General features: G+C 44.5%; 1 protein-coding gene across 1 annotated transcript in view; it reads left to right on the top strand.

Annotated features, from left to right (window-relative positions):
* The first annotated feature begins 642 nt into the window (after positions 1-642).
* The window catches only part of LOC133425113 (1-phosphatidylinositol 4,5-bisphosphate phosphodiesterase delta-4-like), a 29,986-nt gene continuing 15,729 nt past the window's right edge, over positions 643-14,899 (top strand). The window contains exons 1-10 of the mRNA XM_061715792.1: positions 643-651; positions 832-865; positions 970-1,128; positions 2,663-2,891; positions 5,956-6,085; positions 6,828-7,059; positions 9,834-10,035; positions 11,129-11,273; positions 13,030-13,182; positions 13,365-13,523. Of these exons, the coding sequence (XP_061571776.1) occupies positions 643-651; positions 832-865; positions 970-1,128; positions 2,663-2,891; positions 5,956-6,085; positions 6,828-7,059; positions 9,834-10,035; positions 11,129-11,273; positions 13,030-13,182; positions 13,365-13,523 (1,452 nt within the window). The remainder of the gene's footprint in view (positions 652-831; positions 866-969; positions 1,129-2,662; positions 2,892-5,955; positions 6,086-6,827; positions 7,060-9,833; positions 10,036-11,128; positions 11,274-13,029; positions 13,183-13,364; positions 13,524-14,899) is intronic.

The following is a 14,899-nucleotide window of genomic DNA, read 5'->3' as shown; positions in this document are numbered from 1 at the left end:
TTAATTTAATTGGGAAAGGGATATTTGTTTTATTTTATTCAAGAAGCATTTTTATTCTATATATGCAGGCAGTTTATTTTTATTTCATTTGTTTTATACATGTTGATATTGTGCAGACCTCTGTTAATAAAGGAACCTGTGTGACATTTGGCACGAGGCTTTGTATTAAAACTGACTGTTTTTTTAAGGGTTTGCCTCAGAAAAAATGAAGCTAACAGAGATGCTAACAGAGATGCTAACAGAGATGCTATGCTATAATGCTTTGAGGGAAACCCCAATTATGGCACAGAAAAAATATGGATATATATCGAGTATCAACATTCAGCTAGAAAATATCAAGATATGACTTTTGGTCCATATCGCCCAGCCCCACCTCGGCACCAGGTTGAGGTTAATGTGGGCGTCTCCAGGATCAATCCGGTTCCTCCAGGTTCATTAAAGTCTAAAGATATTATCCACTGTCAGGATTTGACATTTCCCCCAGTTCCAGTTCTGTCCTGACCCTCCTGTTTCCATCTGCCCATATCGTCTGCACCTGTGTCTCGTTAACCTTTGTGTATGTCTAGTCTTGTCTTCCCCTGCTCCTCGCTGGTCCGTACTGTTTCCTCGTTTCCATGTTCTCCTCGTCTAGTTTTCGGATTCATGTTTTTGGTCGGCCTTTTGATCCTGCTCAGCAGCGCTTTGGGTTTTGCTTTTGTTTTTGCAAATAAATTTAAGTTTTTTCCAACTCCTGCCTCCTGCTCTCCTGCATTTGGGTCCACAACAAACCACTCCGTGACAATCCACCCTGTAAATATCGTCTTCTTCTCTTCATAGATGTGATTGTGAGAGGAACGACGAATGGCTTCCACGAGGGGTTCCCTCCGTAAGTTCTGCTCAGATTCTGTCTCGTTGGAGGAGGGTGAGGATGTTCCTGGGGGGGTTTTATTTATATTTATATGAATATCTCTCTCCTCTCCCGGTATCCAGGTATCCAGGGCGACGACAACCTCCAGTCCATGCTGGTGGGGGCGGTGATGAGGAAGATCAAGTCCCGCTCCTGGAAGAAGCAGAGATACTTCAAGCTGCAGGACGACGGCATGACCATCTGGTACAAGTCCAAGAAGGCCGGGAACGCCCACTCCACGTGTAAGAAACCAAAGAAGAACAATATCTGTGCTTTTGTAGTCGCTATTCAAAGTTTTTATTATGTTCTCATTATTGCAACATACAAAACAAACATCAAATACAGCAGACAACATGGAGGTCAAAAATAGCGATAATAGTAACAAATAAATAAATAAATAAAATAAAATAAATATGAATTTTTATATATATATTTTATAGTCAGCATTTTTGTAAATTGCTTTCTCTTCAAGTAATGGCTCACGTCACTCCACAACACAGTTTAAAAGTGCAATAACCTTCTCCCTCTAAATGCATCACTGGTATTTTTGTCTCTTTGCACTAGGGATGGGCGGTATGGACTAAAATATTTATCACGATAATTTCTGGCATTTATCACGATAACGATAAAAATGACGATAAAAAAAATACCAATTCAACTCCATCTTTGTAACTATAAATCTATCTCACTCTCAGATCCACCATGTTTATTACACAAAAACCTCATCAACGGGAATTTATCCTTCTTTCTTTCTTTCTTTCTTTCTTTCTTTCTTTCTTTCTTTCTTTCTTTCTTTCTTTCTTTCTTTCTTTCTTTCTTTCTTTCTTTCTCATTTCTTTTTCATTTTTCAAAAATGTTTTACCTTTTTTTTCCTTTTTTTCTTTTTTTTCTTTTTTTCTTCTTTTTTCCTTTTTTCTCTTTTTCTCTCTTTTTTTCTTCTTTTTTTTCTTTTTCTTCTTTTTTCCCTTTTTTCCTCTTTTTTCTTCCTTTTTCCTTTCCTTTTTAATCTCGTCATTTTGACTTTTTTCTCAACATTTCGACTTTTTTCTCGAAGTGCATAATGCAAAAAAAAAATGTTCCCCCAGTTCTAACTAATATAGAAACATGCAGCATGTGTTTCTTCATTCTAATTCTGATACAAGACTTTTCATTTTTTGTGGCTCCAGAAATATTAGTTTTTTGTGTTTTTGGTCCAATATGGATCTAAAACATTTTGGGTTGCCGACCCCTGGTATAGAACAATTCAACACAAGGTAATTCAAAGTGCTTTACATCAACATTAAAAGCAGCAAGACACAATTAAACAGTAAATAACAAATAACATGAAATAAAATGATAAGAAAAGAGGTCAAATAATAAAAAGCACAAGTTGTTAAACAGGGGGGTAGTAGATCTAGCAGGTTCATCTTATTCTTACAATGGCAGGAATTACGTTTCTATACGATCAAAACGTACAAAGACCGGGTCAAATACAGGATTACAAAAGTAATCAGTAACAATTCGTACAGTGAATTAAATTAATTTGACAATTCTTTGCCACAATGCCCGTTTCCAGGTCTTATTTCACACAACTGAGGAGAATTACGTTTCTATACGGTCAAAACGTACAAAGACCGGGTCAATGGCAAGAAAGTGACAAGTAAATAGGTAAAGGCAGGCAAGAAAACCACTGAGCCCAATAGATAGGCTGTCTCTCTATCTTTATTTTCGGGTTGTGCCGTATGGAGTCATGTTTTTGAGTTTACTGAGAGATGTTACATGGGATTGTGGTTCCAGTCTCGGTGAGCGACGTGGAGCTGGTGCGCGAGGGCCACCAGAGCGAGGTGCTGCTCAGCATCGCCGACGAGTTCCCGGCCGAGCGATGCTTCACCGTGGTGTTCCGCGGTCGCCGTGGCAACCTGGACCTGGTGGCCGAGTCGGCCGACGAGGCCCAGTCCTGGATCAAGGGCATGAGGAAGCTGATCGAGAACCTGGAGAACATGGGGGAGCGGGAGAAACTGGACCAGTATCCTTCACACAGACCCCCTTTACCACCAAACCAGTTCCAGAGCTGGTTCTGGTTCACAACTCGTTCAAATTCAAACCAGCTGGAACTAGTTTGCTTTTCCACAGCTCGGGTGCTAAGAGGAGCCACATCTCTGCTAACGTCAGTTACGTCTCTGCTAACGTCAGTTACGTCTCTGCTAACGTCAGTTACGTCTCTGCAAACGTCAGTTACGTCTCTGCTAACGTCAGTTACGTCTCTGCAAACGTCAGTTACGTCTCTACTAACGTCAGTTACGTTTCTGCTAACGTCAGTTACGTCTCTGCTAACGTCAGTTACGTCTCTGCTAACGTCAGTTACGTCTACTAACGTCAGTTACGTCTCTGCTAACGTCAGTTACGTCTCTGCTAACGTCAGTTACGTCTCTACTAACGTCAGTTACGTCTCTACTAACGTCAGTTACGTCTCTGCTAACGTCAGTTACGTCTCTGCAAACGTCAGTTACGTCTCTGCAAACGTCAGTTACGTCTCTGCTAACGTCAGTTACGTCTCTAACGTCAGTTACGTCTCTGCTAACGTCAGTTACGTCTCTGCTAACGTCAGTTACGTCTCTGCAAACATCAGTTACGTCTCTACTAACGTCAGTTACGTCTCTAACGTCAGTTACGTCTCTGCTAACGTCAGTTACGTCTCTGCAAACATCAGTTACGTCTCTACTAACGTCAGTTACGTCTCTAACGTCAGTTACGCCTCTGCAAACGTCAGTTACGTCTCTGCAAACGTCAGTTACGTCTCTAACGTCAGTTACGTCTCTGCTAACGTCAGTTACGTCTCTGCTAACGTCAGTTACGTCTCTGCTAACGTCAGTTACGTCTCTGCTAACGTCAGTTACGTCTCTGCTAACGTCAGTTACGTCTCTGCTAACGTCAGTTACGTCTCTGCTAACGTCAGTTACGTCTCTGCTAACGTCAGTTACGTCTCTGTTAACGTCAGTTACGTCTCTGCTAACGTCAGTTACGTCTCTGTAAACGTCAGTTACGTCTCTGCTAACGTCAGTTACGTCTCTAACGTCAGTTACGTCTCTGCTAACGTCAGTTACGTCTCTGCAAACGTCAGTTACGTCTCTGCTAACGTCAGTTACGTCTCTGCAAACGTCAGTTACGTCTCTGCTAACGTCAGTTACGTCTCTGCTAACGTCAGTTACGTCTCTGCTAACGTCAGTTACGTCTCTGCTAACGTCAGTTACGTCTCTGCAAACGTCAGTTACGTCTCTGCTAACGTCAGTTACGTCTCTGCTAACGTCAGTTACGTCTCTGCTAACGTCAGTTACGTCTCTGCTAACGTCAGTTACGTCTCTAACGTCAGTTACGTCTCTGCTAACGTCAGTTACGTCTCTGCAAACGTCAGTTACGTCTCTGCTAACGTCAGTTACGTCTCTGCTAACGTCAGTTACGTCTCTGCAAACGTCAGTTACGTCTCTGCAAACGTCAGTTACGTCTCCGCTAACGTCAGTTACGTCTCTGTTAACGTCAGTTACGTCTCTGCTAACGTCGGTTACGTCTCTGCTAACGTCAGTTACGTCTCTGCTAACGTCAGTTACGTCTCTGTAAATGTCAGTTACGTCTCTGCTAACGTCAGTTACGTCTCTAACGTCAGTTACGTCTCTGCTAACGTCAGTTACGTCTCTGCAAACGTCAGTTACCTCTCTGCTAACGTCAGTTACGTCTCTGCTAACGTCATTTACGTCTCTGCTAACGTCAGTTACGTCTCTGCTAACGTCAGTTACGTCTCTAACGTCAGTTACGTCTCTGCTAACGTCAGTTACGTCTCTGCTAACGTCAGTTACGTCTCTGCAAACGTCAGTTACCTCTCTGCTAACGTCAGTTACGTCTCTGCTAACGTCAGTTACGTCTCTGCTAACGTCAGTTACGTCTCTGCTAACGTCAGTTACGTCTCTAACGTCAGTTACGTCTCTGCTAACGTCAGTTACGTCTCTGCTAACGTCAGTTACGTCTCTGCAAACGTCAGTTACGTCTCTGCTAACGTCAGTTACGTCTCTGCTAACGTCAGTTACGTCTCTAACGTCAGTTACGTCTCTGCTAACGTCAGTTACGTCTCTGCTAACGTCGGTTACGTCTCTGCTAACGTCAGTTACGTCTCAGCAAACGTCAGTTACGTCTCTGCTAACGTCAGTTACGTCTCTGCTAACGTCAGTTACGTCTCTACTAACGTCAGTTACATCTCCGCTAACGTCAGTTACGTCTCCGTTAACGTCAGTTACGTCTCTGCTAACGTCGGTTTCGTCTCTGCTAACGTCAGTTACGTCTCTGCAAACGTCAGTTACGTCTCTGTAAATGTCAGTTACGTCTCTGCAAACGTCAGTTACGTCTCTAACGTCAGTTACGTCTCTGCTAACGTCAGTTACGTCTCTGCAAACGTCAGTTACCTCTCTGCTAACGTCAGTTACGTCTCTGCTAACGTCAGTTACGTCTCTGCTAACGTCAGTTACGTCTCTAACGTCAGTTACGTCTCTGCTAACGTCAGTTACGTCTCTGCTAACGTCAGTTACGTCTCTGCAAACGTCAGTTACCTCTCTGCTAACGTCAGTTACGTCTCTGCTAACGTCAGTTACGTCTCTGCTAACGTCAGTTACGTCTCTGCTAACGTCAGTTACGTCTCTAACGTCAGTTACGTCTCTGCTAACGTCAGTTACGTCTCTGCTAACGTCAGTTACGTCTCTGCTAACCAGAACCAGAACCAGCCTGGAACTGGTTTGGTGGAAAGGGGGAACCAGAGTTGGCGTTCAGATGTCTTCAGTGCTTTGACGGAATTCCCTGGACGGTGGTCCAACCTGACCCCCCAGTAGGGTTATGGATGGGAGAAACAATGTCTTTTGAACCAGTAAATATGTTTATATTTTTTAAAGTAGGTTGCAGATTCTGAAAGGGAGTTAAGTGGAGGCGAACGCATGTTCGGAGCCGTCTAATCACCAGTGATGGTAGGGATACGGTCCAACCACCAGTCCGTCAGTCTGGGTTGTTCAAACCTCGTTTCCCCCTCAGCTTTCCTTAAGCGTTGTCCCCAGATGGATCAGTGACTGGTTCAAGAAGGCCGACAAGAACAACGACGGCAGGATGAACTTCAAGGAGGTGCAGGACCTGCTCAGGATGATGAACGTGGACATGAACGAGCACCACGCTCATCGTCTCTACACGGTGAGTCTTTGACAGAAACTGCCTAGCCGGTGTGGTTGGTTGTAGGTTGGATGTTTGACTGATATTAGGTTGACATCAGAAGCCATGTGACCCGTGACTGAAGGACTACAACCATAATAACACATCTGGGCCTATTCAGTTATGTGTTAGTGGTCTGGATGCAGGTCAAAGGTCATGTGGAGGGTCAAATGTGGCACACAGACTTAGATAAAACGTAAATAAGCTTCATAGCCACCAGTCAGATGTGATCCATGTTTGGCCTAAATAATGTTTGTCTTATTGGTTGTATCTCAAGGCATGCCAGATTAAACGCACATTCGGACGTGATCTAATCCACGCTTGGCCCTTAAGACTCTGGGTTTTGTGATAGATGGGTCATCAAGGGTCGATGTCTGTGGCAGGATGTAGGCGTCATAATCGGCATGTAGAGCAGTAATCAAAGGTTTCAAGTGAACCGCTCTGTTTCGTCCGAGACGGCGTGAATTGTACACCGTGAACCGTAGGGCGTGAACGTAATGGGGGCTTTCAGGTGGAAGTGGGACTGCATTTAGGATCAACCCAGTGCTGCTCCTTGTTGCCTTGTTGATGGAAGAGGTCGTACAAGCGTCTCCATGGATGATGCTGTATGCAGATGATGGTGTGATCTGTAGTGAGAGTAGAGTGGAGAGGTGGAGGTCGGTCCCAGCAAGGCAGAACCGTGTGCAAAACCAACTTGGCCCATCGCCTGCCTGTTTCTCCTCAGATGGCGGACAAGTCCCAGTCCGGCTCCCTGGAGGGCGACGAGTTCGTGCTCTTCTACAAGATGCTGACCCAGAGGGAAGACGTGCTGAGGATCTTCCAGACGTACTCGTCCGACGGCCAGAAACTGTCGCACGGCGACCTGGAGGACTTCCTGAGAGAAGGGCAGCTGGAGGGGGAGGACGTCCAACAACATGCCAAGGAGCTCATCGAGCTCCACGAACCCTCAGACACAGGTATCCCCAACTCTCCGGTACTATTCACACCATACTACAAAACACTGAGGTCTCAGACACAGGTATCCCCGACTCTCCGGTACTATTCACACCATACTACAAAACACTGAGGTCTCAGACACAGGTATCCCCAACTCTCCGGTACTATTCACACCATACTACAAAACACTGAGGTCTCAGACACAGGTATCCCCAACTCTCCGGTACTATTCACACCATACTACAGGAACACTGAGGTCTCAGACACAGGTATCCCCAACTCTCTGGTACTATAAACACTAGGAATGGGCGATATTTTACCGTTCACGATAAACCGCCAAAAAATTCCCCACGGTAAGAATTTGTATCTCACGGTAAAAATGATAAATTCCTGTTGATGATGTTTTTGTGTAAAACTGATTTATGGTTCTGTGTTAAATCCACGCACAACGTACGTGAAGGAAGGAAGGAAGGAAGGAAGGAAGGAAGGAAGGAAGGAAGGAAGGAAGGAAGGAAGGAAGGAAGGAAGGAAGGAAGGAAGGAAGGAAGGAAGGAAGGAAGGAAGGAAGGAAGGAAGGAAGGAAGGAAGGAAATGAGACACAAAGAAAGAAAGAAAGAAAGAAAGAAAGAAAGAAAGAAAGAAAGAAAGAAAGAAACAAAGAAACAAAGAAAGAAAGATAAATTCCCGTTGATACGTGTTTGTGTAACAAACATGGAGGATCTGAATCATTCCAGTTTTGCAGTACAGGTGGAACTCATTTAATTGGTGTAGTTTAGTATTTAGTATCTTTTAGAGCAGTGATTTGGCTCCAAAGACTGAATGTGGTGATAGATTTATAGTTACAAAGGTGGAGTTGAATTGGTATTTTTTTTATCGTCATTTTTATCTTTATTGGGATAAATGCCAGAAATTATCGTGATAAATTTTTTTGTCCATACCGCCCGTCCCTAGTTCCCTCCATACTACAGGAACACTGAGGTCACTGCTCAGTAGGGCTGCAACTAAAGATTAATTTAATAGTCGACTAGTCACCGACTATTGAAACGATTAGTCAACTAATCGGATAATTAGTAATTTTTTTAAAATTTAGTATGAGGTTGCTTTAATTATTTGGCAAATGATAATAAACACAAGAAAGATGGCGCTAGAGCCTTGATATAGCGGGACTGTTTTCTTCATCCTGCTCCTGCACACATCCGCTAAACTCTGAGAATTCATGCCGCACTGCGCACGATAATAGAGATGCATTGATTTAGTGCAGGGGTCGGCAACCCAAAATGTTTTAGAGCCGTATTGGACCAAAAACACAAAAAACAAATATCTCTGGAGCCGCAAAAAATGAAAAGTCTTGTATCAGCCTTAGAATGAAGGAACACATGCTGCATGTTTCTATATTAGTTATAACAGGATTTTTTTTTCATCATGCACAAATGTCGATAATAATGTTGAAGTTCAATCTTGAGAAAAAAGTCGAAATGTCGAGAAAAAAGTTGAAATGTCGAGAAAAAAGTCGAAATGTCGAGGAAAAAAGTCGAAATGTTGAGAAAAAAGTCGAAATGTTGAAATTGAAAAGGAAAGGAAAAAGGAAGAAAAAAAGAAAAAAAAATAGAAAAAAGGAAAAAAGAAAAAAAGAAGAAAAAAAGGAAAAAAAGAAAAAAAAAAAAAGAAAAAAGGAAAAAAAAGGTCAAACATTTTTGAAAACGCTCCAGCAGCCACCAGGGCGGCGCTAAAGAGCCGCGGGTTGCCGATCCCTGATCTAGTATCTTCTCCCGTCCCGCAAGAGAAATGTCCAGACAAATCTATCTGATTTAATGTTAACATGATCATTGTGAGTTTGATGGATAATTGACAGTTCATAGGAAACCTGACTGAAAGTTAGATGCAAATCCATCATTGTCGTCATCTCACGCTTTTTCACCTTTCTCACCATCAATTATGATTGAGGTTAAAGCAACGAGAGTAGCTGTGAGTGGCTCAAATAATACTAATAAATAACATGAAATAAACAAAGTTAACAAATTAATTTAACAAATGAAAATGGGCTTAATATCTTACCAAGGCGAGTCCGTTTCGGTGAACACTCCGACGTGCTTTCTCTTCAAATGCATTACCGACGTGCTCCCGTGAAAAGCAACGTTGTCTTTGCAAACCTTGCAAGTATCTTTTTATTTGCCGTATCGAGGCTAAAATGCTCCCAAACTTTTGAAGTTTTATTACCCGCAGCTGCAGAGACGCTATCGTGCATGCACGACTCTCGGCAGAGATTGTATTGAAGTGAGACGCCTCACTCCATTGGAAAAACAAAAAAGAAAAAACAAAAAAAAAGTCGAAAATTTCAAGATTAATGATGAAGTACAATTTTGAGAAAAAAGTCTAAATGTCGAAAAAAAAGTCTAAATGTTGAGATTAATATTGAAGTACAATTTCGAGAAAGTCAAAATCACAGCATATCATTCCGCGTGAGGGAAGCACCAATGTTTCCATGACAACAACCAACTGTTACATATTTTTTGACGGTTACAGCAGGTAGCAAAAGTAGCTGGTGTTAAAGTTTATTTTTTATTTTCGTTGACAAATAATTAGGCATGTTGACGGTAAACTTTGATCTCCGGGGAGGATTGTGTTGAAGTGAGACGCCTCACTCCGTTGGAAAAACACGTCTGGTGACAATTGTCGACAATGAAATTCATTGTCGACAATTTTGATTATCGATTTTTGTCGACAATGTCGACGAATCGTTGCCGCCCTAGTACTCAGTACCACCTCTTCTGATATCCTGCTGCTTCATTTCCAGCCAAGCAGCTGAACGCCATGACCTTCGACGGGTTTCTGATGTACCTGGGCTCGGCCGAGGGCGGCGTCTTCAACCCCCGGAGGAGAAGCGTCTTCCAGGACATGGACCAGCCGCTGTGCCATTACTTCATCTCCTCGTCCCACAACACCTACCTGATGGAGGACCAGCTCCGGGGACAGAGCAGCGTGGAGGGATACATCAGGTACCGGGAACCTTTTACATCAGGTACCGGGAACCTTTTACATCAGGTACCGGGAACCTTTTACATCAGGTACCGGGAACCTTTTACATCAGGTACCGGGAACCTTTTACATCAGGTAGAACCAGGACCAGTTTCATGTAGATTCTTCAGGCCTGGAAATTTAGTGGATGAAACCAGCCACGACTCTCTATGTCAAACCATTCAAAAGTTATGGCAGAAAATAGGAACTACCAAATATGGACCAATCAGATGAAGGGTGGGCGCGCTTTTTGGCATCGATCGTCGCCACGGTAACGCTTTTGACTGAGAAAAGTAATGCGCGTCGTCGCAGGATGGAGACGCACATTTTGATGTATAACACACCTGGGTGCACGTTACGGTTCGGGCTGAATTAACGGCCGAAAAAATTGCATAAATTTCGCCAAAATTACACGATTGATTGAAAATGGCCAACTTCCTGTTGGGTTTCGGCCATGACGCCAAGAGACTTTTCTTTAAGTTGTGACATGATACAGGTGTGTAGCGATTTTCGTGCATGTACGTCAAACCGTATTGTGGGGCTTGAGGCACGAAGTTGAGCCATTAGGCCACGCCCATTAATGCAAACCATTAAATATCACATTTATCACCAGGACTGGCTTGGTGCAAAATTTGGTGACTTTTGGGGCACGTTTAGGGGGCAAAAAGACCCTCCTTTTGAGAGAAGAAAAACGAGAAAAATTCCTACAGATACAATACGGCCTTCGCACTGTCAGTGCTCGTGCCCTAATAATGAAGGTTCCCGCCAGAGTTGGCAGGTTTTACTGTCGGGTCTGATGACCGTTGCATAAATCTGCCTGTAGGTAAAACTTGAGGATGTTTTCCAGATCGTTTCACAGATTACGGTTCGTCTCAGTGGACGAGGGTTCACCTTTTATGGGATAATGAAATTCCCTTCGCCCTTGTCCAATATTAGACCATTTCATTCCATCAGTCTATTATTGGGATTAGAAGAGGAGATTTACGGCGTGTGGATGAACGGTGTGTTTTAATTTCCTGTCCCCCCAAATGAGACCATGAGCTGATGAAAGCTGGATTTGTGGTGGCGTCTCAGGGCTCTGAAGCGCGGCTGCCGGTGCGTGGAGGTCGACTGCTGGGACGGCCCAAACGGGGAGCCCATCGTCTACCACGGACACACCCTCACCTCCAAGATCCTGTTCAAGGACGTGGTGGCCGCCGTGGGCAGCTACGCCTTCAAGGTCAGCACCGCCCGTCTCTGTTTACCACCAATTTTTATTAATTAATTATTTTTTATTGTTTATGCACTTCAATTTGTCCAGCTGTACAGTGTTTACATTTACAAGCCTAGCAGGCAGTGAGGAAATATACAAATGCACTTTCTTTGTACATCGTATGAAGTTACTACAGATGTTTTCCTTTTTATGGGTATTTTTTCTTTTTCAGTCACATATATCGTGATATATATCGTTGAAGAAATATCTTACAATATATTGAATATCGAAAATATCGTGTATCGTGATACTATCTTCCGGCTCTCGGTGAAGGCGGACGCTTTTCTGCTCCTCTCCCTTATCAATCTGCCCTGCTACTGCTTTTGTCCTGTCTCGTCTTCAGAGCCTCTCTTCTTTTTCTTTTTCACTCCTCCGAAACTCTACAATCATGGAATTGATTAACTGGTTTCTCAGCACAATTGACCACATTTTTGCGACGAGAAGTCAGGGGGTAAGGGAGCCCTCCTGCCCCGATGGGATATTTTTTGCCGGATACATAATGGACTCCTGGAAACATTGGAAACCGTTGTGTCTGGCAATCCTGTCTGTCGAGGAAGTTGAAGATGCTTCATAATTGGATTTATGATAGCAGGATTTCTGCTGATTGGAGTGGGGGGATTCCTGGTCTATCGACAAACGCGTAAGTCGTCGACAGCTGTTCTGGCCCTTTCCGAGCTGCCGGACGTGGCTGAAGGGATAAGCACGGCTATCAACACTCAGACTTTAACGCTGGGAGAGCTAAATCGCAAGCTGGATGTGATTTTTGAACAGAATCAAAGGCTGGCGGCGTCTTTGAGCTCATTGGCAAGATGGAAAAGAACTTGGTGAAGTTTGAAGCTCGGCTTGGCGGGAATTGATCACAAATTCGTCTGTTTGGAGTCGCCATTGATGAACCAGAGATTTAAGGCAGACGGAAAATTACTGGGATCTGCCTGTTCTTTTCAATACAATTGTTGATTCTATAATCTGACCTTAACAGAGCAGTCTGGCCGGCTGCTCCAGTCACAATCTCCCTGGTGGAATGTAAACAAGATGACTCTGCCCCCACTAACCCTCCCCTCTCCAGGAACATCTGTGGACCTGTTTCAGAACTGTACCGAGCCGACTGATAACATCAAGGACATTGGCTGAGGAGCAGCTCTGAGCGAAGTTCACAGACTTACCGCTTACACACACACTTACTGACACACCTCCCTCATCTCAACGCCTTCCTGGCCCCCACTCTTATCAGCACCCCCAACGAAGTCTCTGGGTTTCGAGCCCCACGAAGCCGCGGCGATCACTTGGATGCACCGTCCACCTCCTCCCCCCACACGTGATGTTTGTTGTGGCTGTTGTGTGCCAATGTGTTTTTTGCACCTTGACACTGCGTATTATACACAGTGTGAATATGGTTTTTTTTCCTCCCCTATCCCAGTGTTACCCTTGGAAAACAGGCGCATAATACCATTGTGTCGCCGCCGGTGTATCCGAAGTCAAATACATTGTTTTTCTAAACTGCCAATAAAGCTGATTCTGATTCTGATAAGGGAATCGTTTGCAAAAAAGGCAAATGATTCCAAGGAATTGAAACACTGGGAACCGGTTTCTCAACAAGAACCGGTTCTCGATTCCCATCCCTAGGTGGTACGATACCCAGCACAGGTTCTGGCAGCACCGTGATGCTAGCGGGCCGCGGTGTCCGCGGTGACGGGTCGGTTTTCATGACGATGTCCCCCCCCAGGTGTCGGACTACCCCGTCCTCCTGTCCCTGGAGAACCACTGCAGCGTGGAGCAGCAGCGGGTCATGGCCCAACACCTGGACAACATCCTGGGGGACAAGCTGTTGAAGAACACGCTGGACGGGCCAGCTCCGGCCCGGCTGCCGTCGCCCCAGGTGAGCAGGTGTGCCTATTATTAGATTTGTACGTATTAGATTTGTACAAAATCTAATACAAATCAGACCTGGTCTCAGACCTGGTGGTCCTGGTACCCTGAGTGATTTGTGCCGGAGCTCCTCCGGCTCCAGAAACGGTAAACGGACCTTAATGAGCAGCGTTTTTTTGTGTGACCCGTCAGAGCCTGAAGAGGAAGATCCTCCTGAAGGCCAAGAAGATCGGGGGTCTGGAGGATCCTGGTCTGAACGGGGCGGTGGACGAGTCCCCCACCGACGAAGACGAGCCGTCAGAGCTGGACGAGGAGAGTCTGCACCGGGAGAGCGTCCGCCGCCGGGTCAAGGTGGGTCCGGGGGGTCCGGTGGTCCGGTTCAGGGGTTCTGGTGCGCTGATGAGCGTAAACATATATACGTAGACGCCTCATACACTGACGCTGTCTATTGGAGCTGACATTCAGCGCGGCCGCCATCTTGGATGGGTCTCCAACGGCCCATGGACACGCGTCGGCTGCCGCTCAAGGCTGATTTATGGTTCCGCGTTACACCAACGCAGAGCCCGTACCTTACGGCAAGGCTCTGCGTCGATTTAACGCGGAACCATAATTCAGGCTTCAGTCCTCATCGGTACTCGACGCGACGGCGGTTCCTCCGGCCTTCCGGCCCGCCTCTGCGGCGCAACTCTCCCGGGAGCTGCGGCTCCTTCTCGGTATATTCACGCGCCCCCCTGCCTTCCCGTCCGCCTTATGGTTCCGCGTTAAATCGACGCACACCTTACGCCGTAGGCTACGGCGTAGGGTGTGCGTCGCCGTGTACCCTACGCCGTAGCTCTGCGCCGGTGTAACGCGGAACCATAAATCAGACCCCGCTGTGCTGTTCTTTAATTTGTAGCGAGTAACGACGTGTCCAATTTTAAATATAGCGGATTAAAAGTACGATTATTTCCTTGAAAATGTAACGAAGTAAAAGTAAAAGTACAGAAAAATGAAAGTATCAATAAAAGTACAAATTCTCAAAAATCTTACTTAAGTACAATAAGTACTTGTACTTCGTTACTTTACACCACTGGCTGTCACACGTTAAAAATACTTTTATGCTGAAAGACTTTGTATTATGCTCTTTAACAAAGACATATGGTACGGCCTATTGATAAATGTATAAATTAATTAATTTTATATTTTAATAAAGAAACAAGTTTGATTGTTCATAGCTCCCATATATACTGTACCATCTTTCTTATTAATATTAAGACATTTTTCTTATTAATATTATTTATTTATTTTTGTTTAATTATTGTTATGAAATGTTAAAAAAAGTAAAAAAATTAAAATAAATAAATCCACGTCATTCCCAGGTTCTGTCAGGGTTGCAACTGGGGCTGGGGAGCTAAAACCCTAGAAAAAGAACTGCTTTGCAGCTTCTTGCGTGTTCTGGCTGTAACTTTATAACTATAACTTTAATTCTCTGACTAAGTGTAGTTATATATGTGTAGTTATATATATATATATATATATATATATATATATATATATATATATATATATATATACATGTCTAGGGTGTCTAGGGTGATGAGGTCCGAACTCTGGCCTCCCACTTCCCAACGCCGGCGCCGGGAACTCATCTGTCTGGTGACCCAGAACCGGTCCGGGATCTTCTCGCTCCATCAGCTCTAAGCCGATGACAGAACGCCGAGGTTTATTTATTGTTGGCTTTGTCTCCA

Source organism: Cololabis saira, chromosome 24 (genome assembly GCF_033807715.1).
Source record: "Cololabis saira isolate AMF1-May2022 chromosome 24, fColSai1.1, whole genome shotgun sequence".
Classification (NCBI taxonomy): domain Eukaryota; kingdom Metazoa; phylum Chordata; class Actinopteri; order Beloniformes; family Belonidae; genus Cololabis; species Cololabis saira.
The sequence above is the reverse complement of the archived record's forward strand: the minus strand, read 5'-3'. Positions and strand labels throughout refer to the sequence as shown.